This window comes from Puma concolor, chromosome F2 (assembly GCF_028749965.1).
Source record: "Puma concolor isolate L17-30 chromosome F2, mPumCon1.1.hap2, whole genome shotgun sequence".
NCBI classification, from domain to species: domain Eukaryota; kingdom Metazoa; phylum Chordata; class Mammalia; order Carnivora; family Felidae; genus Puma; species Puma concolor.
In genome coordinates, this window is record NC_141684.1 from 46785879 (window position 1) to 46810470 (window position 24592).

The 24592-nt window shown below is 38.5% G+C and overlaps 2 protein-coding genes across 32 annotated transcripts in view; one reads left to right on the top strand and one right to left on the bottom strand.

Annotated features, from left to right (window-relative positions):
• Positions 1 to 13997, bottom strand: part of RIPK2 (receptor interacting serine/threonine kinase 2) — a 31091-nt gene extending 17094 nt beyond the window's left edge. The window contains exons 1-3 of one of the 3 annotated variants that reach the window (XM_025922591.2): positions 13825 to 13997; positions 9202 to 9355; positions 5907 to 6062 (exon numbers count right to left, since the gene is read on the bottom strand). In XM_025922591.2, the coding sequence (XP_025778376.1) occupies positions 5907 to 6062; positions 9202 to 9355; positions 13825 to 13997 (483 nt within the window). Of the gene's footprint in view, positions 1 to 5906; positions 6063 to 7307; positions 7409 to 9201; positions 9356 to 13824 lie in introns of those variants that run through there. The other 2 variants (XM_086695525.1, XM_086695526.1) reach the window with 2 other exon arrangements.
• LOC147572004 (uncharacterized) overlaps positions 13960 to 24592 on the top strand; it is a 218898-nt gene continuing 208265 nt past the window's right edge. For 7 of the 29 annotated variants that reach the window (XM_086695528.1, XM_086695527.1, XM_086695530.1 and 4 more), the window contains exons 1-2: positions 13960 to 14381; positions 16977 to 17068. In XM_086695528.1, the coding sequence (XP_086551654.1) occupies positions 13960 to 14381; positions 16977 to 17068 (514 nt within the window). Of the gene's footprint in view, positions 14382 to 15014; positions 16412 to 16976; positions 19850 to 24592 lie in introns of those variants that run through there. The other 22 variants (XM_086695547.1, XM_086695546.1, XM_086695545.1 and 19 more) reach the window with 18 other exon arrangements.

Sequence of the window (24592 nt, forward strand, 5' to 3'; positions counted from 1 at the left end):
CTCTTATTCAATACAATCTGCTCTTCCCACCTACCTTCTAAGAGCAAAAACAGCACTCCAGTTGCACATTTGCTAGAGTAATAAGCATTACTATAAGTAGAGTTTATTTTTGTGCCACAAGTGAAAAATTCTAAAAAAAAATCTGAGATGTTGTCTCACCTTATACGTGAACCATAATTTGCAAACTCCTGGGATAAATGTTGGTTTGAACACAGCGTTACAGAAAATGTATTCCTGAGCTTGCCTCCTTATGCGCTTTTTCACCTGAGATCTTCATCTTCCTCTTTTCAAACCTGACCTAAAAACCTAAATCAGAATTCTCTCTCTGAGCTGATTTAGTTTGGTTTTCACGTGGAGCTATACTTCTCCCCTTTCTCTATTACAAACAATACCATTACAAAAGGCATGATGCAATAAATCTGGATCTTCAACAGGAAAAAAGTGAACAATGTGAGGGAAGGAATGATTTCTTGAAGGTCTTAATAAATCAATCATTCAGCCATGAAGACAGAGAATAAGAACTTTCCAATACTATGCAAGATTTTAACATGCATTTCAAAGCTAAAGGCTTTCTTTTTAAATAAGAAGATTATTTTAAAAATTAGAGGAAATTAAAACACACTACTATAAAAATCATCCACAATCCTACCACCCTACTAGAATAGCTACTTTCATTTACATATACTATCCATTATCTATAAAACTATAAAATCAGCAGCAGCAAAATGTTTTGAAGATTAATCCTGAAGTATTCTGTTTTCTACATAAGACTGACAGAATAGCAGAGAAAGCGAGTATGGTACATAAAAATATTTTCATTTCAAAGAAGCCTATCACTGGTTCATTTGTATATACAATACACTAATGAACACCTGACAGATAACCAAACTTAATGTATTCTTTTTAAAGTAGAAAAGTCTCAGTTGATCTAAATCAGTAGTAAATATTTTTCTTTCAGCTATTATGCTTCTGGCCAGCATTCCAGTGAAAAAACTTACTTCAGAAAACGGTAGCGAGGTGTAAACATCCATTTAATTTTATTATTTTTAAAGATATGTACTTCATTTAAATGCCTTTCCAAGATGATAGGTAGGTTAAATAACTTAGTTTTTTATGAGTCAGTGATGAACTTTGAATTTTTTTTTTATTTGAGAGGGAGAGGGAGAAGGGGGGGAGGGGGAGAGAGAGAGAGAGAGAGAGAGAGCGCGCGCGAGCACGCAGGAGCATGAGAGTGAGCCAGCAGGGGAGAGGGGTGGAGAGGGGCAGAGAGAGGGAGGGAGTGAGGGAGAGAGACAGAATATCAAGCAGGCTCCATTCTCAGCACAAAGCTTGATGTGGGACTTGATCCCACCACCCTGGGTTTGTGACCTGAGCCAAAACCAAGGGTCGGATGCTCAACCAACTGACACACCCAGGCACCCCCGTACTGTGACTTTTAAGGGACATTTATAAAGTAAAAAATAGAGACATATAGGATACATGTAAAAGAATGCTACTAATTTATAAGAATAGTATTAGAAAGGTCACAGCTCTCTGTACTAAAATTAATAAAAATTACAAAACTAAACAAAGTCAAACTATTTTAAATTCTATTCATATCAAAGAAAGACCAAGAAAGGATACCCTATTGATCAGTGAAAAGAAAGTAGGAATCATTACCTAGTACTTTGCTTCTGTTTTCTCTAGTTTCCAGACTGAGATGAAGAAACTCAAGTTCAAGGATGTTGAAAAGGTCAAGAAGGGCAAATCTCAGATTATTATATATATATTTCAGGTTATTGAGAATAGCAAAACTTTGGTTTGCAAGCATAATTCATTCTGGAAACATGCTTATAACCCAAAGCACTTGTATATCAAAGCAAATTTCAAGAACCATTGGCTAAGCTGTGATCATGTGACGTTCAATGTAATGTATTAATCATATTGCAAGACACTGCTCATTTATCAAGTTAAAATTTATTAGAAATGTTAGCTCATCTTTTGGAACACTCGCAGGAGAAGTTACTCACAAACCAAGGTTGTACTGTACTTGCAAATACCTCCATGGTGCTATTAGTGCTCTTTGTGGGACAGAATGGATAGTATATAAGAAAAATAAATGTCATTCTGACTTTTAAAAAGGAAAGAAATACTCAGCAATCAAAAAGAATGAAATCTTGCCATTTGCAATGCCGTGGATGGAACTGGAAGGTATTATGCTAAGTGAAATTAGTAAGAGAAAGACAAAAATCATAGGACTTCACTCATATGAGGACTTTAAGAGACAAAACGGATGAACACAAGGGAGGGGAAACAAAAATAATATAAAAACAGGGAGGGGGACAAAACAGAAGAGACTCATAAATATGGAGAACAAAGTGAGGGTTGTTGGAGGGATTGTGGGATGCGGGATGGGCTAAATGGGTAAGGGGCATTAAGAAATCTACTCCTGAAATCATTGTTTCACTATATGCTAACTAATTTGGATATAAATTTTAAAAAATAAAAAATAAAATTAAAAAAAATAAAAAAGAATAAAAAGGAAAGAAAATGTTGATTTTGCAAATCTACATATTGGTAGAGACTGTGCTTACTCCTTGCTTAAAAAAATTTAGAAAATTTAATAAAAGGGGTATGTTATGAGTAATTACTGGAAGAGCCAGCAAGAAGTCATGAAAAACAAATTATATTGACTGGTGGTCAATTTCAAATCTAATCTGATATATCCCAAGTGCTTGGCACAATGCTTGCCATACTACTGTTGCTCCATAAATATTTACTGAATAAAACAATGACCAATTTCATTTCCTTTTTTGACAATAGTACGACTGTCAAAGCATAAATGTTAAAATAGTTGTATATTACAAAACACTTTGTTATTCAAAGTAACATGTTTGACTATTAAGTTATCAGGCCTATCTGATATATAGAGCAGATCTAGAATTCATTCGTTTGTTTATTCAACAAATACGTAGTTAATACTTCAATATGGCATGTACTGAGCAGGTGGCAGTTAATAAAATAGACTAAATTTCAGTCTTAATGGAGTTTCTATTCTAATTGGGGGAGACACTCAATAAATACATTAACAAAAATATTATGACAGGTGGTGAAAATAATATGAAGGAGCATAAATCAAGGTACAAAGACATAGAGAAATTGGGTGAGTTGTCAGGGAAAGCCACTGTGAAGAAAGTGAGGGAATAAGCCAGGAGGATACCTGGGAAAGCAGTCCACTAAGGACTCTGATAAAGGACAAAATGGAGAAATATGGGCTGTATAACAGCTCTCTTAGAAGTATTCCAAACAAAATTAATGATTATTCTCCAAAAGTGCTAATTATAGATTGATAGCGACCTAGAACGTGAGTCCTAGCAGTATGTTGTGCAGCTCTGATCTGAGTTGTGTACTGGTTAATATATAATCATTAAAGACACAAAAACTAGCTAATTAAATCTGAGGGTAACACCAATCTGGGAAATAAAATTAAAACGCCTGGACTAGAAAAGTAAAACTGAAATAGATCTTAAGAGGCTGAAGTAATCAATCAAATCTAACAAGACAAAATGTGATGATGTTCAAAAGTATTCTGCAAAGTATGTGACATGGCTTAAGCCTGAAAAAAAAAGAACCTCTCAGGACTTGTTGTTAATGCTATTTAGGGACCTGGGAAATGACACTTCCATCCAAAAGTACATTCATCAGGTCACATCAGGAGTATTTTCTTTGTGAGGATAAAAATTGAGATTTATGCACAGAATCATCTAGATAGCACCTGTGATTAAAATCCATGTAATAAGGAAATTGGTTGAAAGAACTAAGGATGTTTAGAAGGGAGAACAAAACACAAGTGTATGTGAGGGGCGGGGGATTAGAGTCATCTTCAAACATTGAAAGGGCTGTCACGTGAAGTAGAATTGGACTTACTCAGGTTATCACAAAGAGTAAAACTAGGACCAATGGACGGAAACAAACGGAAGGTGTTTTGATAGATCATATAAGAAAATGTCACAGTCATTTAAGGATGGATATTAAAACTCCCTGTTATAGGATATTTGCCCTTGGGAGACAAGGGACTATCGCAGTGAGGATTCAGGGGACTAGCTGACCATTAAGGCACTTCTACCCGCATGGTTTTATAACTGTTGTAACAGATTAGTTTCTTTTTTTTTTTTTTAGTAGTACTGAGGTAGCACCTAGCTTCTGTTTCCTTTCTGCTCCCATTTTATTCTAGGGAGAGGAAGTGCCTTTAACAGAGGTTTAGTTTTTCCTTTAACTTTTCTCACACTTTTTGTATTAATTTTTCTATGGTTCCAACTTCCCTGTTACTTTTTTCTTTGAACATTTTTTGATATTTACAATGATCTTCAATTATATACATTATTGTAAGAGGTGTAGCAAAATAACATAAAAACAAAGCAAGTTACATTTCGTATTAGCTACTTAGCAACTACTTTTTATTTGCTGTCATCAGTTAGATGTAAACTATGGAATCACTACATGTGATGCCTTTAGGCACCTAAATCTCATGCTTTATACAAAAAATTCAAACTAGATCCTAGATTTAAATATAAAGCATAAAACTCTAAAACTTTTAGAAGGTAACATAGAAGAAAACCTTCAATACCTATGGCTTGATGAAGGCTACTTAGATATGACAGTAAAGCATTGTCATAAAGGGGAAAAATTGATAAACTGGACTTCATCAAAATTAAAACTTCCTTTGAGAAAGACCCTGTTCAAAGGATGAAAAGAACAAACAATCAACTGGGAGAAAATATTTTCAAACTACATATCTGATGAAGGACTTCTAAGAAATCTAAAGAACTCTCAAAACCCGATAGTAAAAAGCCAAAAAATTCAAATAGAAAACGGCTTAAGACATGAAGAGACACTTCACTGAAAAGGATATATAGAGAGAAAATAAGCAAATGAGAAAGTGTTCAATATCACTAACCATCAGAAAAGTGCAAATTAAAACTATGATAAGTTATCACGGTATACCTATTACAATGCTAAAATAAAAAACTGTGACAATACCAAATGGTGGTGAGAATGTGGAAAAGCTGAGTCAATCATACATTGCTGGTAGGATGTATGGTCATTCTGGAAAACAGTTTGGTAGTTTCCTAAAAAACTAAACAAACCCCCCAGCCGTTGCATTCTTGGGCATTTATCTAGAAGAATGAAAACTTATGTTCATTCAAAAAGTTGCACAGGATTGTTCATAGGAGTTTGATTGTAATTTCCAATGACTGGAAACAATGCAAGTATCTTTCAATAGGTAAATGGTTGAACAACTTTGGTATACCCCTACTATGAAATACCATTCATCAATAAAAAAGAACCAATTATTGATATAAGCAACAACTTGGATGGATCTCAAATGTGTTATGCTAAGTAAACAAAGCCAATCCCAACATATCACATACTGCATGATTGCATTTATACAGCATTCTCAAAATGACAAAATCATAGAGATGGAAAACAGATTAGTGGTTGTCCGTGGTTAGGGACAGTAGAAGAGGGTGAGTATGAATATAAAGGGGTAGCAGGAATGATAGCTTTGTGGTGACAGAACAGTGCTGTATATTGATTGTTATGGCGGTCACACATGTGATAAAGTGACATAGAACTACATACATGAATCTGTAAGAACTTCAAAACCAAAAAAAAAAAAAAAAAAAGGTTTACGTGACAATTTCAATTAAGGACATAATGACTTTGTATTTCGTACCATAATTCTATCTACCTCTGGAGTCTAGAAAGAACTAAGCCACTGCAACAGGAAGAAGGGGCACTGAAGAAAAGAATTGCAGGCTATGGAAAAGTGAGATATTAAATCGGCTAGGTAGGATGAAAAAAATCCTAAAAAGTCTTCAACACTATTAAACTCAAGGATACAGATAAACTTTTTTCCAAATTACCTTAACATGAAATTCATTATCCAATAAGATATTTTGAGTCTTCAAGTCATGATGAAGTAGAGGAGGATTCATATTGTGCAGGTAGTTTACACCCAGTGCAATTTCATGCAGAATGCGAAATCTCAGTGGCCAAGCAACAACAGGATATTCCATTTTCTTCATATATATGAAAATAAAACCAAAATAAGTGACCACATTCATTACATTTCCACTTAGAAAATTAAATATTCCGTGTGGAAATACAGCATAAACTCAGGTCAAAACATATACTCATTTTTATTTCATAGTATCATGCTATCAATTATTATTTAACATTCTTGTATCTTATTTCCCTCAGTTTTTAGAGAAAATAATGCCTTTATAATACTGATATTTCCTTTTGGTTTATGTCAGTAATATAACTACTTGGTATAGGCTCTTCTTTCTTCATTTAACACAGTTTCAATTTTTTTCTGTGTAATACCTGAACACATATACTCACACCTATCTCTTCATTCTATGGTTTACATCAAGTAACCTACATGTACCCACACAAACACACACAAACAAAATTTGCTTCTAGTACCTAACAAACCATTAATACAAAATTTATATATTAACTTTCCTATTATGAAATCATACTTTATTATAATTATCATTACATCAACTAAAACTAGGACCATATTATATTTACTATACATTAATATCTCATGCTTCTTATATAATTTTTGTATTCTAATGAAAAATTAGCCTTTGGACATTTTGCTTTTGTGAAAGAGACAAAGATCATCTCCATTTCTAAGCATATATAATACAGACATATTTAAAATAGAATCTTTTATATTTCCTTGTACTTACAAGTGATATTAATCTGAACTTTAGAACATAAAAGTTAGGGTAGCTTCCAAGGAAAATGAATAAACCCAGAAAAATTTGGTAGTTTGGGAAGATCTGACAATGAATCATCAGGCACCAAGCTACTGAATACATTTTAAATGACATGAACAAGTATGCTTTTACTAAAAGCTCAAATCTGTTCTTGAGAATTTTTTCTACAAATGGGTAAGCTTATAGCTCATTGACTAGACATCACATGTTAATCCACTCACTGACAGGCTCAAAATACTCGGTTTTACATTGCGCTTTGATTTTTTTCAACAATCTTTTTTGAGGTTGCAGGAAGAATACTTTCAAGGTAAATCCCACCCTAATAATACAACACAGGAAACCAAAAGAGACATAAAACATTACTTCCTTTGGTATACACAGACCCCCACCTTGGTGAGTAACTGAATCTTTTAATCCATAAAAGGTCATTTTTTTCTGAAAATTATGTAGTTCAAAGGAGTAACGAGGCCTCTGTGCAGAACAGTATCATATGGAGGGTTTTGATCATGCAGATGGAAATAGAAGAGCACTCACTCTATATGTTCTGATTCCTTCTAGGAGTTGGCAGTCCACTGAAGGAGGCTCTATAATTTCTAATGGGCTCCAAATTTGGGTACCAGAGTATCTAATGGGTACTGGGGTGTGGGAAGAAAATATCAGAATATATATATATATATACACACACACCCACACATATACGCACATATACATACATATATGTATATACACGTGCATATATATGTATATATATGTATTTTTTTCCCCTTAGAGAGAGGGGGGGGGTGCCAGTGGGGGAGAGGGCCAGAGGGAGAGAGAGAGACAATGTTTTTTATTTATTTATTTATTTTTTTTATTTATATATGAAATTTATTGTCAAATTGGTTTCCATACAACACCCAGTGCTCATCCCAAAAGGTGCCCTCCTCAATACCCATCACCCACCCTCTCCTCCCTCCCACCCCCCATCAACCCTCAGTTTGCTCTCAGTTCTCTTTTTTTTTTTTAATTTTTTTTTTTTTTAACGTTTATTTATTTTTGAGACAGAGAGAGACAGAGAATGAACAGGGGAGGGGCAGAGAGAGAGGGAGGCACAGAATCTGAAGCAGGCTCCAGGCTCTGAGCTGTCAGCACAGAGCCCGACGTGGGGCTAGAACTCACGGACCGTGAGATCATGACCTGAGCCGAAGTCGGCCGCTCAACCGACTGAGCCACCCAGGCGCCCCTGCTCTCAGTTCTCAACAGTCTCTTATGCTTTGGCTCTCTCCCACTCTAACCTCTTTTTTTTTTCCTTCCCCTCCCCCATGGGTTCCTGTCAAGTTTCTCAGGATCCACATAAGAGTGAAACCATATGGTATCTGTCTTTCTCTGTATGGCTTATTTCACTTAGCATCACACTCTCCAGTTCCATCCACGTTGCTACAAAAGGCCATATTTCATTTTTTCTCATTGCCACGTAGTATTCCATAGTGTATATAAACCACAATTTCTTTATCCATTCATCAGTTGATGGACATTTAGGCTCTTTCCATAATTTGGCTATTGTTGAGAGTGCTGCTATGAACATTGGGGTACAAGTGCCCCTATGCATCAGTACTCCTGTGTCCCTTGGATAAATTCCTAGCAGTGCTATTGCTGGGTCATAGGGTAGGTCTATTTTTAATTTTCTGAGGAACCTCCACACTGCTTTCCAGAGCGGCTGCACCAATTTGCATTCCCACCAACAGTGCAAGAGGGTTCCCGTTGAGAGAGACAATGTCAAGCAGGCTTAACGCAGATAATATTAATAATATAAGATCAAGCAAACAATAATAGATGAATACACATAGTTTGAGATTAAGGATCCAAATTTGCTTACTGGTAGGATTTGCCCGTCTAGTTGGCTCACTGATGGGATTTGCAATCAAAGCCTGAGTAACTGGTACCTTGATAGAAAGGTAAATGGCACATGCCATTGTCTATTATTGGAAAAACTAATATATTTGGTACTCAGAGACAGATTTATTTGGCCTATTCAGAACTTAATGGGCTGGTATTATTAATATTTAATCTGAATCTTAAATTGTTTTTAACATAAAATAAAATCTGGCTTACCTAACAGGGTATTATATAGTGTGCAGGGTTTATCTCTTCTCTTTCCTACTCCTTTCTCTGTATATACACATGTGGATACTGAAATTCAGTTTAAACCTCAAAGTCAGTAACCTAAGCAAAATAATCTAGGTTCCGTAGAATGCATGACCTGACTCTATGGTATTTTTAACAAAACAAAAGAAGACATAAATTGTGTAACTTTACTACTGTAATTGTTTTCCATTATTCTTACTTTGATTCATCTATATATCTCTAAATAATCTGATCCTATGTAAAGGCAAAACACTAGATCACTTGAATAACAGAATTATAGCTACTGAAAATACACAATACTTACCCTATGTAGGAGTTCATTTAATGATCCATTTGGCATGTATTCCGTAACTATTCCCAAAAATTCAGGCTCATTGCAAATTCCCAAAATTGGAAGAATGTAACTAAATCTAGCTTTGTGTAAAATTTCAGCTTCTCTTAAAACATCATTTCTTTCGCTAAAGAAAGAAAATGCATAATTATTTCATGGTAATGAAAAATACACAATAATCATATCTATAGTATTAATTAAGCCTAGATTTTTTTTCATTAATTGACCTCATGTAAATTATGCAACTTCTCTGTCCCTTTGTTTCTTTATATTTAAAGAAGGGATAACACCTGTCCTATATATTTCACAGGTCTGTTTACAAATCAGAATAACTTCTCTAAGCCACTGACAGAAAAAACGTGCTATACACAGGTTATTATTATACTTTCCTGGGAAAGGGAAAGGACACAATATTTTAGTAAGTTTATAATGTCTATATTAGCATGATTGCTGTTTGAATTAAAGTTTACGTTGTATTACAGTATTATATTAAATTTTATGGTTGCATACCATGTAAATTTTTTTCAGATATTCAAACAATATAATTTAAATGACTAGATGTAGATTTAAACGACTAGATGATAATAGTTGCATAAAGGTCAAAAATACTTAGAAATTATACAATGGAATTCAGGAAAAGAACACTTAGAACAAGCAAATGCTTGTAACAGATCCCTGGGTAACTCTGGATCTCAGGTTGATTTGCCTATTCATTCACAAAGCAAATAAATAAGTATTGAACATTTATTATGAATAAAGGACTATGCTCAGCATTATGGAGAATATAAAGATAAACATGGTCTGTGTCCTCAAGCTGCCCAGAAATCTTTTAAGAAAAACAAATACTCATTGTGGTTTTGGTTTGCATTTCCCTGATGATTAGTGATGTTGAATACCTTTTCACATATACCTATTGGCCATTTGTAGGTCTTCTTTGGATATGTTAATTATGTTGATCTTGGTAATATGTATATGTTATGTATATGTTCACCAAATCATGTTGTATACTTTATATATAATTACATTTGTCAATTATTCCTCAATAAACTTAAAAAAAGGAAACCATATAAAAGATAATACATACTTGAAATATAAGGTAGAATGTGGTAAGTGCTGCCAAAAACAAATAAGTAAGTAAGCAAATAAATAAGTATAGGAAACTTGGAAAAAGAGTAAACTGAGGGCTAGAGGAGTTGTCAGTCTTTAGAGAGGGATTTCAACTGTACTTTAAGGATGGATAGACTATCAACTACTGGTAAATGGGCAGTCAAGATGGATGTGGTCTCTAAGAAGGGAGGGACTTTTTTTTTCACCTGTGTGTCCCCAGGACCTGAAACAGGGCCTGGCACCTGGTAGATATGTAATAGATATGTATCAAACGTATTCAAGGGAGTTGCAGTGAAGATTGTGTTTGGAAAATGGCAAATTGTTTCATATGAATCAGGATATGTAACAGAGCATGTAAAAGGAATGAAGGTGAATAGGGTAGGCTACAGCCTCATCTCAGAGCCTAAAGCCAGGTGAGGGTGTTTACACTTTATTTGGTAGTCACCAAATCATGACTGCAGGTTTTCAAGCAGGGTAAAGGCATCAGCAGAACAAACTTTTAGGATGATTAAGTTGGCAAAAAGATGTAGGATCAGCACAAAGGGGCAGAATATTCTAATATTCTATAATATTAGATTATTATAATACTAATGAAGATGTGAAGCAATGAGAGTCTGAAACTATACAGGTCACAGTGAAAATGGGAAGAAAAACACTAGCTGAATAGAATGCCCAGGCTGTGGTGACTAAGGTGGATATATTTAAAAAAAAAAAGAAGAAGAAGAAAGAAAAAAAAAGGCAAAGGAATTGGAGATGTCACCGTTTTTACCCTGGATGGATGTATGTTGGTAGCAACAATAATAAAAACATCTCCAGGAGAAGCTTATTAAGTAAGCAATGATGATTAGTTAGTGCTTAAACCACCCAAGCCCTGGATGAATGGCTGTTGAAATAAGAAAACAACGGACATTCCAGACCAGACTACAAGGCTTGCTTTAAAAACAAAAAGCAAAATAAAGCAAAACTTTGGTAATGTACTTACATATTTTAAAATTCAAGAGTTACAAGTTATCATAAAGTAAAAAACTTTTTTTACTTCTCCCTGTTCTTCAGCCTCCAACTCCTTCAGCCCCCTTCTTAAGACCCCAACCGTAAGGCAACCAGTTATATCAGTTTATGAAGCTTATCCTAATTAAACTTATCTTCCCTAAAGTTAAACAGTTCTGTGTTTGCCTCAAGAGATGTAGATCAACAAGAACAACATATTGTTCAGCACTCTTGCAGTGAGACAGAGGATGGACTTAAAGATTTTTGGATACATTGAAAAAAAACAGAGAGAGAGAGAGAGAGAGAGAGAGAGAGAGAGAGAGAGAGAGAGAGCGAGCGCAAGAGCACATGCGCGCGAAGGAGCTCGAGCATGCTGGGGAAGTCTCAGTGATACTTAATACACTTGTTCATTCTCCCATTAAGAGTATCAGGCATTCTTCCTTCTACTGTCATCCTATTATGTGTCAGCCACTGTTTATGGACTATCATCTAAAGACCAACCCTCTAAACCTGGTTTTATATCACCACCTTACATATGAGGGCACTGAGGCTCAGATAAATAATTTTCTAATAGGCCAACATTAAGTGGCAGAGTTGGAGTCAGATTTGAATCACAACTGTAGGACTCCAAAGCCTGTGTTCTTTCCATTCTGGTGTTTGATCAGAGAAAAGAAAGAATCAAGTTTTTGAAGTCAGATTTCAGGAAGATTGAGTGAGTGGCAAACCAGAAAAAAGGTCAAAAGTAGGTTTTTATTTAAAAAAAAAACACACAAAAATGTAAAATAAAAATACAGCTTTTATAGGTACATCACCAATATTACCCAGATCAAAATTTGAATCACAAAACAGTTATGTGATCCACACCGGATGTTTGAACAACCAATCAGACTCATCTACACATACGGAGTTAGGAGATTGTTGGGAAGGCCCACTCACTGAGCAGAAGTCAGGCTTGGGAGAATGACTCGTCACCGATCATTAAAATGAGAACACGTAACTGCAAATAAACTTTTTTCTTCCAGGTGGTCTCAGAGAACAATGCAAACATTTTCCACGCCAGAGCTCAAGAAGTACATGTATTTATTATTCCCACTTTGTAAGTGAGGAAATGGACATCCTGTGAGTCAACTGCATAGCCCAGCCCTATGCTCAGATTACATAAATACTGCTCATGTTAACATCATAGGCAACAAGTGTGAGAAAGAACGTGATGCAGTAATGCCAGAGGGTTTAACTGGTCCTTATGGCTTCTTTGACAACAGAATTTCCTACTGAAGAATTTTAGGTTATGAAAATTGTTAAAAAGAATAGAAAGGGAACCCCCTCTTCATTCCTTTGCTCTCAAATAGCGCAAAATTTGGATAAACGAAAATCCTGAGCAGCTGCATCCAAGATGGGAAGATCACTTTGCTTTAAAATACCACAACGGTCCACTAGGGCCAGATATCCGTAATCTACGTGGCTGATTCTAAACTCGATTCACCCCTTCTAACCAACCACCACTCTTCAAAGTCGACTACATGTACATACCCACGTGTGCCCAGCACTTGCCCCACAGAACTCAAGGCCCCGGTGAAACAGACACCACATCTTATTAATCACTAGACCTGGTTTAGGATATACAAAAGGCGGGAACAGTCTCGAATCTACTGTGAGAGTGGCCCATCCAAGCCTGATAGCAACACAGCAAAGAAAAGCCACAGGCAGATGAAAGTACAGTAACTTTGGCAGAGCTGAAACTGAAGAATTTATCTGACACTGGATACTAACAACCTCGGACCAATCAGGCATCTAGCATGATGAATTCTGACATTAGATACACGGGAGGTGAGGCGAATGTTGCAATCATGGATGTTAACTCACTGATTGCGGGACTCAGTTATATCCCTACTGGAAGGGAAAGTACACGAGACTAACGACTAGACCCTACTGACCAGTCCCTTCGCTCCCAGGTCAATGGTATAGGGTTGAAATGTTTTCCTGTTAATAGAAACTAATGCCAGCCTTCCCCTCTGAAACCTAGACAGTGCATGTAAATGGTTCCAGGATGTGAGAGGCATTCAAAATTTCTGGCCATGTAATAGTCTTCTGATTCGGTTTACTGTTAGCCAAATAATCCACACCCCCTGGGGACAGGCCTCCCTGCCGGAGTCAGAAGAGAAACTAAGCCAAGTCGAGTTTGGTATCTAAACTTTCACGACCACACGTAGTAAACCGCAAACAAAACAAGAACAAGAGCAAACCCACGCCGAACAGACTTTGGTGTGGGGAGGGACCAAGCCCAGAGTAAGAGGGAAGGAGGAGAGGGCGGTGGAGAGAAGAGGTGAGCAGCAGAGGAATGCGACGGCTGCAGCTCCTCCACACAGCACAGTTCTCCCCACCACGCGGGCCCCAAGCCTCGAAGGACTGCGCAGAGGCGACGAAGGGGTGGGGCCGACCCCAAGTGTCACCGCCGTGTGGGCTCCAGAGCCCGGGGTTCGGGGCTGCGCGCGGGCGCCCTACCTGTCGAGCACCGGGGTGTGGATGTGCAGGTGCTTCACGGCCACCTGGACGCGCCAGTCTGCGTGGCGGGCGGACGACACGGTGCCCGACGCGCCGCGGCTCAGGTAGCGCAGGTCGGCGAGCTTGTGGTAGGGAATGGTGGGCAGGGCGCTGCAGATGGCCTCCCGGCTCATGGTCGCGCGCGGCGCGGGCGCTCGGGCCGCCGGCCGGCTCTGGGTGTGCCCGCCGCTTCGGAGGCTTCCGGGGCTCCTCGGCCGCGCTCGGGCGCCGGGACCCGCCCCCCGTGCCCGAGCTGGAGCGGCCGGGCCCTCCCAGCCGCCGGGGACTAGGTCACGAGGCAGCCCATCGCCCGCGCGGCCCACGCCCGCCGCTGCTTTTTGGAGCCGGAGCGGACTTTCCCGGGGGCCGGGGTCAACTTGGGCTGCGGCGACGCGTCGAGGAGGAGCTTCCTCGCCCGACCTGGCCCTCCTAGGCGCGCCAGCCTCCCGAGCCCGCCGGTCCGAGCTCCTCCCTCCCCGAACTTCTCGGGCGACGTCAGCGGCGGACACTGAGGCGGGGTGAGGGCCCCCCCCCCCCCCCCGGGCCCCGGGATCCCCGCCGCTCTGGGCGACACCCGCAGGGGCGCGGGCGGGGGTTGGGGCGGGGAAGGGAGCCGGAGAGGCTATTTGTCTTCTTTCCCCCCAGCTCCCAGGTTTGGAAAAGTTTTCTCTGAGGGCAAAAAGTTCCTTTTAGTAGCCTGCCGTCCGGTGGGTCTGTGGGGTCTCAAACCGGGTAGGAATCTCCTCTGAGATGGCGTCTTGGGGGTGTGGCCCGACCCCATATGTTGCAGCAAATACTCGGTGCCCGGGAAGAGACAAACAAGCCAGGCGCACTCGGGGAATCAGAAACAACAACAACAACAGCAACAACAAAAAACTGTGTTGGCCACTGGTGTGCCCTCCCAGCGGAGTCACCTCCAAAGGCTGAGCCCCTGAACCTTGGCATCGGCCTCCTTTTATGGCTGGGATGGTAGGGGGGTGAGAGACCCGAGAAAAAGGGGAGGGAGCCTTATCGCCGGTGCTCCGGCCAGGTGGTGGACACAGGAGGCAAACGATTATAGAAGCCAAAAGAATGCAAGGAGAGGATCCAGCCTCGGCCAGATGGCCGGCCCCTTCTATCTCGTTTCTAGGAGCTTTTCTTCTCACCCCCAGGCGGCAGGGTGTGGGTCGGAGGGCCCTGGGTTCCTCGCTCCGCGCCTGAACGGGAAACGCTTTGGGTGGGGAGGAGGCGTGGCGGTGACCGCCCAGCGCCCCTCGGTGAGTGGGGAGAACCCCGTGGGGGTGTAAATGCACCTGCCTACCCTCACTTCCAGTGTTGCTTCCAGGTGCGTCAGGAGGGACAGGTGGGTGAGAGAGCTTGTCACGGTTGAACTCCGCGGGTTGAGCTCCTGTTCCGTGCTCTTCTGCTAGGGACCTACTTTTCTCTCCTTTGCTGTCCATAACTATAGAGAGGGTGAAAAATAACGGAGAAGAGTCGATCCCTCTGATTCCAGGTTAGACTGCAAAAATTTCCTTCTCACACATCTGGGAGGAACGCAATTAACGTTGAATGTCAACCCAAAGCAACCAGAAATCTTTTCTTTTTTTTACCTTAGAACGAAACACCTTTTCTACTGGGATGACGCTCTTGTAGAGTGTGAGTGCAAATATTATATACAATACCAAGTCAATACTAGGCATTTTACTTCTTTATTTTTATTATTATTTTTATTTTTCTGAAGAGAGAGCAAGTAGGGGAAGGTGGGAGGGGGAGGGGGGAGGAGAGAGAAAGAGAGAATCCTAAGCAGGCTCCTCCCTCAGCACGAAGCCCACTCAGGACCTAATCGCATGACCCTGAGATCATGACCTGAGCAGAAATCAAGAGTCCCCATGCTGTACGGGCTGAGGCCCCTAGGCGGCCCCATACTAGTCATTTTTTTTATTTTTATTTTTTTAATTTATTTTTGACAGAGACAGAGCACAAGTGGGGGAGGGGCAGAGAGAGAGGGAGACATAGAATCCCAAGCAGGCTCCAGGCTCTGAGCTGTCAGCACAGGGCCCTATGCGGGGCTCGAACTCACGGACCCTGAGATCATGACCTGAGCCGAAGTCGGACGTTCAACCGACTGAGCCACCCAGGCGCCCCCATACTAGTCTTTTTTAATGAATTCTAAGGCCACAGTAATAAGGAATACCTGACTTGAATAGGGGATTTCTGCCTGTAGAGAACCAGTGTTTCCTGTATTTTTGTGTTGCCTGAGATGAGAGTAGCAATGTTACTACAATACTGGGAAGTTGCAATGAAACACTGTGTTTTTGTTGTTGTTTTTTGTTTGTTTGTTTTTGATTCTTGAGAGAGGTCAGGCTGGAAAGGGAGAGGGGGAGAGAGAGACAGAACCCTAAGCAGGCTCCCTGGACCCAGTGCTCTATCTCACCACCTTGAAATCATGACCTGAGCTGAAATCAACAAGAGTCCGATCGATGCTTAACAGACTGAAGCACCCACATGCCCTGAAAACACCGTGTTTTAAAATTTTGGTCATCTAAAATAAAATGCTTAGCTTTAAAGATATGGTCTGATGCTTTGTGCTTTTTTCTACAAAAAGTGCTCAGAAAGCTTTTCCCGTTCATTCATTCATTCATTCATTCATTTTTTTCCAGTCAGTTAACAAACTAAGAATTCCAGAAAAAGAGAACAAAAAATAGGAAGGGAGGACATGATCAAAATAATAATTCAAGAAATTTTGGCAGGATCAAAGGACAGGGGTCTCCAAATGGAAAGGGCCACCAAGTACCCACAGTGAATGAAAAAAAAAAAAAAGCCTACATGTAAGCACATTATTAACAAGGTTAAAACCCTGAGAATAAATAGAAGATTCTAAAGGTTTTCAAAAAGAAGAAACAAGAATAAAGTGATGGGGATTAGAATGACATTAGATTTCTCAGCAATAACACTAATGCTAAAACACAGTGAAGTGAAATTTCTTCAAAGTCTGAAAGACAGTAACTTCCAACCTGCAATTCTATAGTCAGCTGAAGTATCAAGTATAAAGGCAGAATAAAAATGTTTCCACATATACAAGGATACAAATGTTTCCTTTCCTTCTATCGACTTTTTTTTTTTTTTAAATAAAGAAAGCTACTGGAGGATGTGCTCCAACAAAACATGGGACTAAATCAAAGAGAAAGACATGGGATCTGGAAAACAGAATCAAGAGAAAAGGAAGGTAAGCCCAGGATGAGGCAGAATTAGCAATCATTTTTTGTTGGAGCGGGAGATGACAGACTCCAAGAGAAAGACTCTAGTTAAAAAAATTGAACTTACAGATTATCTAATTTTGAGTTTTGGGGAAATTATAGATGTTTGATAAATGAATTATGTGATAAAATTAGAAAAAGAACTTACAAACCTCCAAGTGAAAAGGCAGCAATTTGTTGAGAAATAAAAATTATACAAAAACATTTCTACAGACTGTTCAGTGATGGTGAAAAGAGTAAGACTTCAGAGCTTTTGCAATGCTAGTAGTTTACAATGTCCAAGAAGGAGAGAGTACTCTATAAAATTTATATTTTAGTTACATTGCTTAAAAAATAGGTAACATAGGGGCGCCTGGAATGCACCTGTTGGTTAAGCGTCCGACTTTGGCTCTGGTCATGATCTCACGGTTTGTGGGTTCGAGCCCTGCGTCGGGCTCTGTGCTGACAGCTCAGAGCCTGGAGCCTGCTTCGGACTCTGTGTCTCCCTCTCTCTCTGCCCCTCCCCCACTTGCACTCTGTCTCCCTCTGTCTCAAAAATAAATAAACATTAAAAAAAAATTTTTAATCATGTGGTTCAACATTTAAGAGTATAAAACATAATCCCATGGAAAACTGGACAGAAGACCCAGACAACTCACAAAAGAGAGTATTTTAAAAGCAAATAGCAAATGAGGGAGTTGAGGCTCTTTCAACACTGTTAGTCATCAGGGAACTATAAGTTAAAACCGCAGTGTGATACCGCTATACAAATAGTAGCTAAAATCAAAAAGATAGAATATACCAAATGTGGGTGGAGATTTATAGCAGTTGGAACTCGTATACTGCTAGTGCGGGTGTCAGTGGTACAACCAGTTTTGCAAACTGTAGAGCAGTTTCTGTTAAAATTGCAGCTGTGCAGATTCTGTGACTCAGCGGTTCCTCTTCTAGTTATGTGGACACACAAATGCTAGTGTTCATAAAAGTGCTATCTATAACAGCGCACACTGGAAATTACCTAAATACGCATAAACAGTAGAGTGGGTAAATAAATTGCGGCATATTTATGCAGTGGAACACTAAACAGCAATGCGATTGAACAATGTACAACAAGTTAATCACACAAATATAATGTTGGATGAAAAAAACAAAAGAATAGATTGTATGAGTCCATTTCTGTTAAGTATAAAAATAAAACTATCTGTGCTTTTAGTAATCAGGATACTGATCACTACTCCTACTCTCGTAGGGAGAAGGGTAGTGACTAGAAGGGGCATAATGAGGCTTCTGGGTTGGTTGTAGTGTTCTGTTTCTGGATCTAGGACATGGACCCTAGGTGCCAGTTACATGGGTGTGTGTTCACTTTATGAACATTCTTTGGGGTTACACTTAACATGCACTTTTTTGTATATCATTATCCTTCAACAAAAAGTTAATAGGTTTCAACATAAAATAACTATATATGTGGATATGTATTATGTCTCTCACTTTATGTAATTAGTTTCACACTATGTTCACCTTGCTTGTTTTTTACTTAACAATCTATCTTGGATATCTTTCCATGCAAATACATAAGATGTTTCCTTATCCTTTGTTTTTAATGGTTAGTGTCTATACCATAATTTATTCCCCATTGGTGGATACTCAGATTGTTCCCACATATTTGCTATTACAAATAATGCTGCAAGAAATAATCTTCACAAATATCATTCACAAATATCTACATATGTAATTCCTAGAAGCTGAATTGCTGGACCAAAGAGTTAAGCCTATGTGTAATTTTGGTTTCTGTTGAATTTCTCTTCACTGAGGTTGTACCAATTTTTTTTCCTACAAACAGTAAGAGTGCTGTTCCTCCATGCAGTGGCTTTCATTTTCTTTTGAGATAGATGCTACAATGTTGGCCTGTTGATTGCTGGAGTTCAGTGCTTAATCTTAAATGCTAAGATTCTTTTTCTTGCAAAACTTCTAAATATTTGGGTTCAATTTATTTGTCATGACCACACGCCTTTAGCTTTCATGATAGTGTTCACCATTATGCGGTTTAAAAATGTATTCTTAGTCATATATATTGTTAAATTAATTTCCATAATTAATTGGCTAAAGACAGAAAACTTAAAGAATACTGATGCTGAATTACATCAACTAAGTGAAAAAAAATTATGCAAATTAGATGAGAAGACAAGTATCACATCTGTCTGTTGAATTCATCTGTTCAAAATTCTGTACAATCACATTAAGGATTGTTTTTCCATTAAGTGAGAATTAAGGTTATTTATACTGCAAGTGCTATTTTAGGAAATAGCAGTTTAAATCTCTAATATCTCTTTAATTAGAAAAAAGATGGAAAATTGAAAAATAAGCCACTTAAATCCAAGAATTTCAAACATCTCATATACATTTTTTTTTCAAATTTTTTCAGTCTGAAAGCACCTAGTAAGTTTTGCATGGGAAATCTGACATTTAGGGCATGTTTAGTATATCTTCCCCCCAAAAAAATCTCAAAAACAAACCTGATAAACTCTGTAATGACATGGAGTCTGTAATTATGAAGAGTCAGAAAAATACACGTTTTTGCAGTTAATGAGCATAATCATGTTTCTCATTTAGCATTCTAATTGTGCTCAATCCTAAAATTGAACATGTAATTTTAAAATTGTTGAAGATGATGCTTTTTCTGGTAATTAAGCTAAGTTAAACAAAATTTTCATCTCAATTGGAAAAAAGTAAGCATTTCTCACACTAGAATTATTAATAAAGAACATTAAAGTCAACCTATAAGTATAGTTAATATAGATAATAGTTTTCTCATTTTTCTTTTTTTAAAATTTTTTTTAATGTATGTTTATTTTTGACAGAGAGAGAGAGAGAGAGAGAGAGAGAGAGAGAGAGAGAGAATATGAATGAATGGGGGAGGGGCAGAGAGAGAGGGAGGCACAGAATCCGAAGCAGGCTCCAGGCTCTGAGCTGTGAGCACAGAGCCCGACGCGGGGCTCGAACTCACAGACCGTGAGATCATGACCTGAGCCGAAGCTGGTGGCTCAACCAACTGAGCCACCCAGGCGCCCCAATCTCAAACATTTTTCAATCTAAACTTGCATCTTTATCATTGAGCAGTCAGAGAAAAGTGAAATGATTTTTACAAATTCCTAAAAAGTTAACATACCTTTCTGTGAAAGTGCTGAAAAGTTTAAAAAAAGAAAAAAGTTGGAAGACACTGAACTAGTACAATCTCCTATCTAAACAACACCTAGGAAAGAGTTGTCCAGCTTCTTTTGAGTGTTTCCTGGCAGTAGGGAATAAACTACATTTTGAACAAGATGTTTTTGTTAGTTATAAGTTTCTATTATTAAAATTCTCTAACATTGAGTTTTACGAAGTTCTGGTCTTCATATTAGCTGTTTATGCTGTATTGAATAACCCTAATTGTTCTACCTAGACAATTTGAGTTTTGTCATTCATTAAACAAACACAAATGGGATGCCACTTTTTTTTTAATGTTTTTTGTTGTTTGTTTTCATTTTTGAGAGAGAGAGAGAGAGAAAGAGAGAGAGAGAGAGAACAGAGCGCGGGCTGGGGAGGGGCAGAGAGAGAGGGAGACACAGAAGCTGAAGCAGGCTCCATGCTCTGAGATGTCAGCAAGGAGCCCGATGCAGAACCTGAACTCAAGAACCATGAGATCATGACCTGGGCTGAAGTTGGTGGCTTAACTGACTGAGCTACCCAGGCGCCCCACAGGGATACCATTTTTTTTTCTTTAAATTTTTTTTTTTCAACGTTTATTTATTTTTGGGACAGAGAGAGACAGAGCATGAACGGGGGAGGGGCAGAGAGAGAGGGAGACACAGAATCGGAAACAGGCTCCAGGCTCTGAGCCATCAGCCCAGAGCCTGACGCGGGGCTCGAACTCACGGACCGCAAGATCGTGACCTGGCTGAAGTCGGACGCTTAACCAACTGCGCCACCCAGGCGCCCCATGGGATACCACTTTTTAAGGTGATATGAGGGATTTAAAAAAATGAATACTTGGAAAACAGTTTTGTCATCTTTAGTTTTTGGCATCTTAATGTATCTCATTTACCTCAGTTTGGTTTTCAGACTCATGGTGGTTTTCCTATGAATCTACTTCACTTCATCAGTATTCTCCAAAATCCATATAGATTAGAAAATTCCATATGAAGTTTCATAGGTGAGAGGGGCATGTGGCTATGCCTGTCTGTGATCTGAATCTATTAGTCCAATGAAAAACAATATTTATTTTTTAAAAGCAGTCTTATTAAACTATTAATTTAGGTTGGACCTGTGGTCAACTAAAACTGGAGATTTTTGTTTGTTAACTTGTTTCTTTGCTTGCTTTTTGATATAAACTGCCTTTAGGCCAGGTTTTCTCTCCTGCATTTGTGCAGTTGATTCTTTTAACCACAGAGTTAGGGGTTGAATTGTATTCCCCCAAAAGATGTAGAAGTCTTAGCCCCCAGTAGCTGTGAATGTAACCATACTTGGAAATAACATCTTTGCAGCTGATCAGTTAAGATGAGGTCATTAGGATGGGCTCTAATCCATATATGACCCCTTATAAGACAGGGAAATTTTGACACAGACAGACATATATAAAGTGAAGATATTGTGAAGACACAGGAAGAAAGCTATATATAAGCCAAGGAATGCCAAAGGAAGACAGTCTTGGAAGAAATTCTTTCTCATAGTCCTCAGAAGGAACCAGCTCTGTTAACATATTGACTTCTAGCCTCCAGAACTGTGAGACAACATTTCTGTGGTCTGGGCCACCAAGTTTATGGTCCTTTGTTATGGTAGCCTCAGGACACTAACAGGTACAATTTTTAAAGACCTTTTTTTTATTTGGGATAAAAATAGATCCATAGGGAGTGGCAAAGATGATACAGAGTGGCCCCAGTATCCTTCACCCAGTTTCCCCCAATGATTACATCTTACATAATTACAGTGTAATATCAAACCCAGAAATTTAACATTCATCCAATGTGTGTATGTTGTTCTGTGTCATTTTATCACATGCATGGATTCCTGTACCACCACCTCAGTCAAAATACAGAACTATTCCGTTACCACAAAGATCTCCCTCCCCCACCCCCACCCCCCCACCTCCCTTTCCCCATACACTTCCATCCTTAAAGCCTGGTAGCCACTAATCTGCTTTCCATATCTATAATTTTGTCATTTCACAAATGTTATGTTATTGAGATGTATGTGATATTTTGAGACTGGCTTTGTTCACTAAGCATAATGCCCTTGAGATCCATCCCAACTTTTTCTTGTATCAGTAGTTGATTATTTTTTACTGCTGAACAGTATTCCATGGTACAGGTATACCAAAGTTCTTTAACCATTCACCTATTGAAGGACATTTTCACTTTTCCAGGTTTTAGCTATTACAAATAAAGCTGCTATGAATAATTACCTACTGGTTCTTGTTTGGATATACATTTTTATTTCTGAGTTTTTTTAAAGAAACTGCCACACTACTTTTCAAGTGACTATGCCATTTAACATTCACACCAGTGCTATAGGAGAGACTCCATTTTTCTTCATCCTTACCAGCATTTTGTATTTTCTCTATTTTTTTTATTTTGGCTATCTAATAAGTGTATAGTAATATCTCATTTGTAGACCCATGTTCAATTTTTAAGTTTAATCATACTGTTTTATCATATCTTTGTAGGTCAATTCTTCTACCCTTCCATGATTCTCTTAAATGTGTACTTTGCCATATTGGCAATCTTTTCCAGGAAACGTGATGTTTGGAATTATACATATCTGACTCAGTTCTCTGCTTCTTTATTTATGAACTGTGTAACTTTGGGTAGCCTGTTTAAATTCTTTAAGCCTTTTTCTCTCCCTTTGTGAAATTATTGCTGTAACACATTTTTTAAATATGAAGTATGATAATGTATACAAAATGGTTAGTATATGGCATATCTTCAGTAGATGCTATGTTCATTCCGTTCTGTGTTTTTAATTCAACAAAAACGTAGACCAGAACAAAACAAGTTCAGAATCTAGAGGTAACTACTAGAGACCTCTCTTTATTAATTAACCAGATAAATTACTATATAGAAAATATCTTATTTTAAGTTTATTTATTTATTTTGAGAGGGGGAGGAGAGAGTGTGGAAGTGGAGAAGGGGCAGAGATGGAGAGAGAGAAAATTCCAGAGCAGGCTCTGCACTACCAGCTCAGAGTCCAATGCAGGGCTCAAACCCACAACCCTCTAGATCATGCTATACAGAAAGTATCTTTTACATTTTAGATTATAGCCTGGGAAAATTGCTTGTTTTATTTGCTCACTGAAACAGATCATGTTGTTAAGACTTCATTTTATTTTATCGTTATGTTTTTAAAAGTGAAAATATAAAGCATGACTTGGCAGAAAATATTCAATTAGTGTATAAATTCTGACTCAAATCTTTTGACATCAGCATGATCTTATATGTATGGCTAAAGAAACAGAAGCCCTTTAGAAAGACTAAAGTGTTTATTGTGGTCATTCAGAGTAAGATGATCAGCAATGAAAATCATTGGAAGGGGGCGCCTGGGTGGCGCAGTCGGTTAAGCGTCCGACTTCAGCCAGGTCACGATCTCGCGGTCCGTGAGTTCGAGCCCCGCGTCGGGCTCTGGGCTGATGGCTCAGAGCCTGGAGCCTGTTTCCGATTCTGTGTCTCCCTCTCTCTGTCCCTCCCCCGCTCATGCTCTGTCTCTCTCTGTCCCAAAAATAAATAAACGTTGAAAAAAAAAATTAAAATTTAAAAAAAAAGAAAAAAGAAAATCATTGGAAGTATTCCATGCAGGGAAAATTGATTACTAAAAAGTGCAAATTGCTAGTGGGTGGAGTTTGGGATGTTGGTGCTATTTCATAGTATTTGGAAAAGAGACTCAAGAGTAGCTATATCATGCCTCAGCTATCTTGTTCCATAAGGTGCCCTGATAGAAGCCAAACACACAAAGAACAGTGGCAAAGAAGGAAAAGTCGTACTACACTTTCAAGACTCTGATTAGCTGACTGGAGCACTAGGCAAAAGATGCAATTCATCTTTCCCCTCACTGTCCTCCTACACCTAACCTCAAACTGTAATGTTCTGGATTTAAGATAGAACTGGCTGGTCTGTCACTTTTTCATAATAAAATAAAAATTACATCCACGTAAATTTACATTTTAGTCCTCAATTTATACATATGGTTTATTATGTAGAAAAATATAGAGAAAATAATTTGCCTAAATCACCGACTTTGATCCCATGCTTAAACAAGAAAGGCAACTGAACAGTACTGAGTGGCTACTATTCCTTTACCAACTATTTGTTGGCAAGAAACATTTTCTCCGTTTTTTCTTTTCATGTAAATATTATTTTTCATTAAAAATAAATACGTGTACCAAGTCGGCATGGTAAAATATTCAAAATTTATAAAGAGGTATGTAAAAGAAAAGTAAACCTTCCTGATTCTCCAGGTCTCCAGTTCATTTCCCCTAAGGCAACAAATAC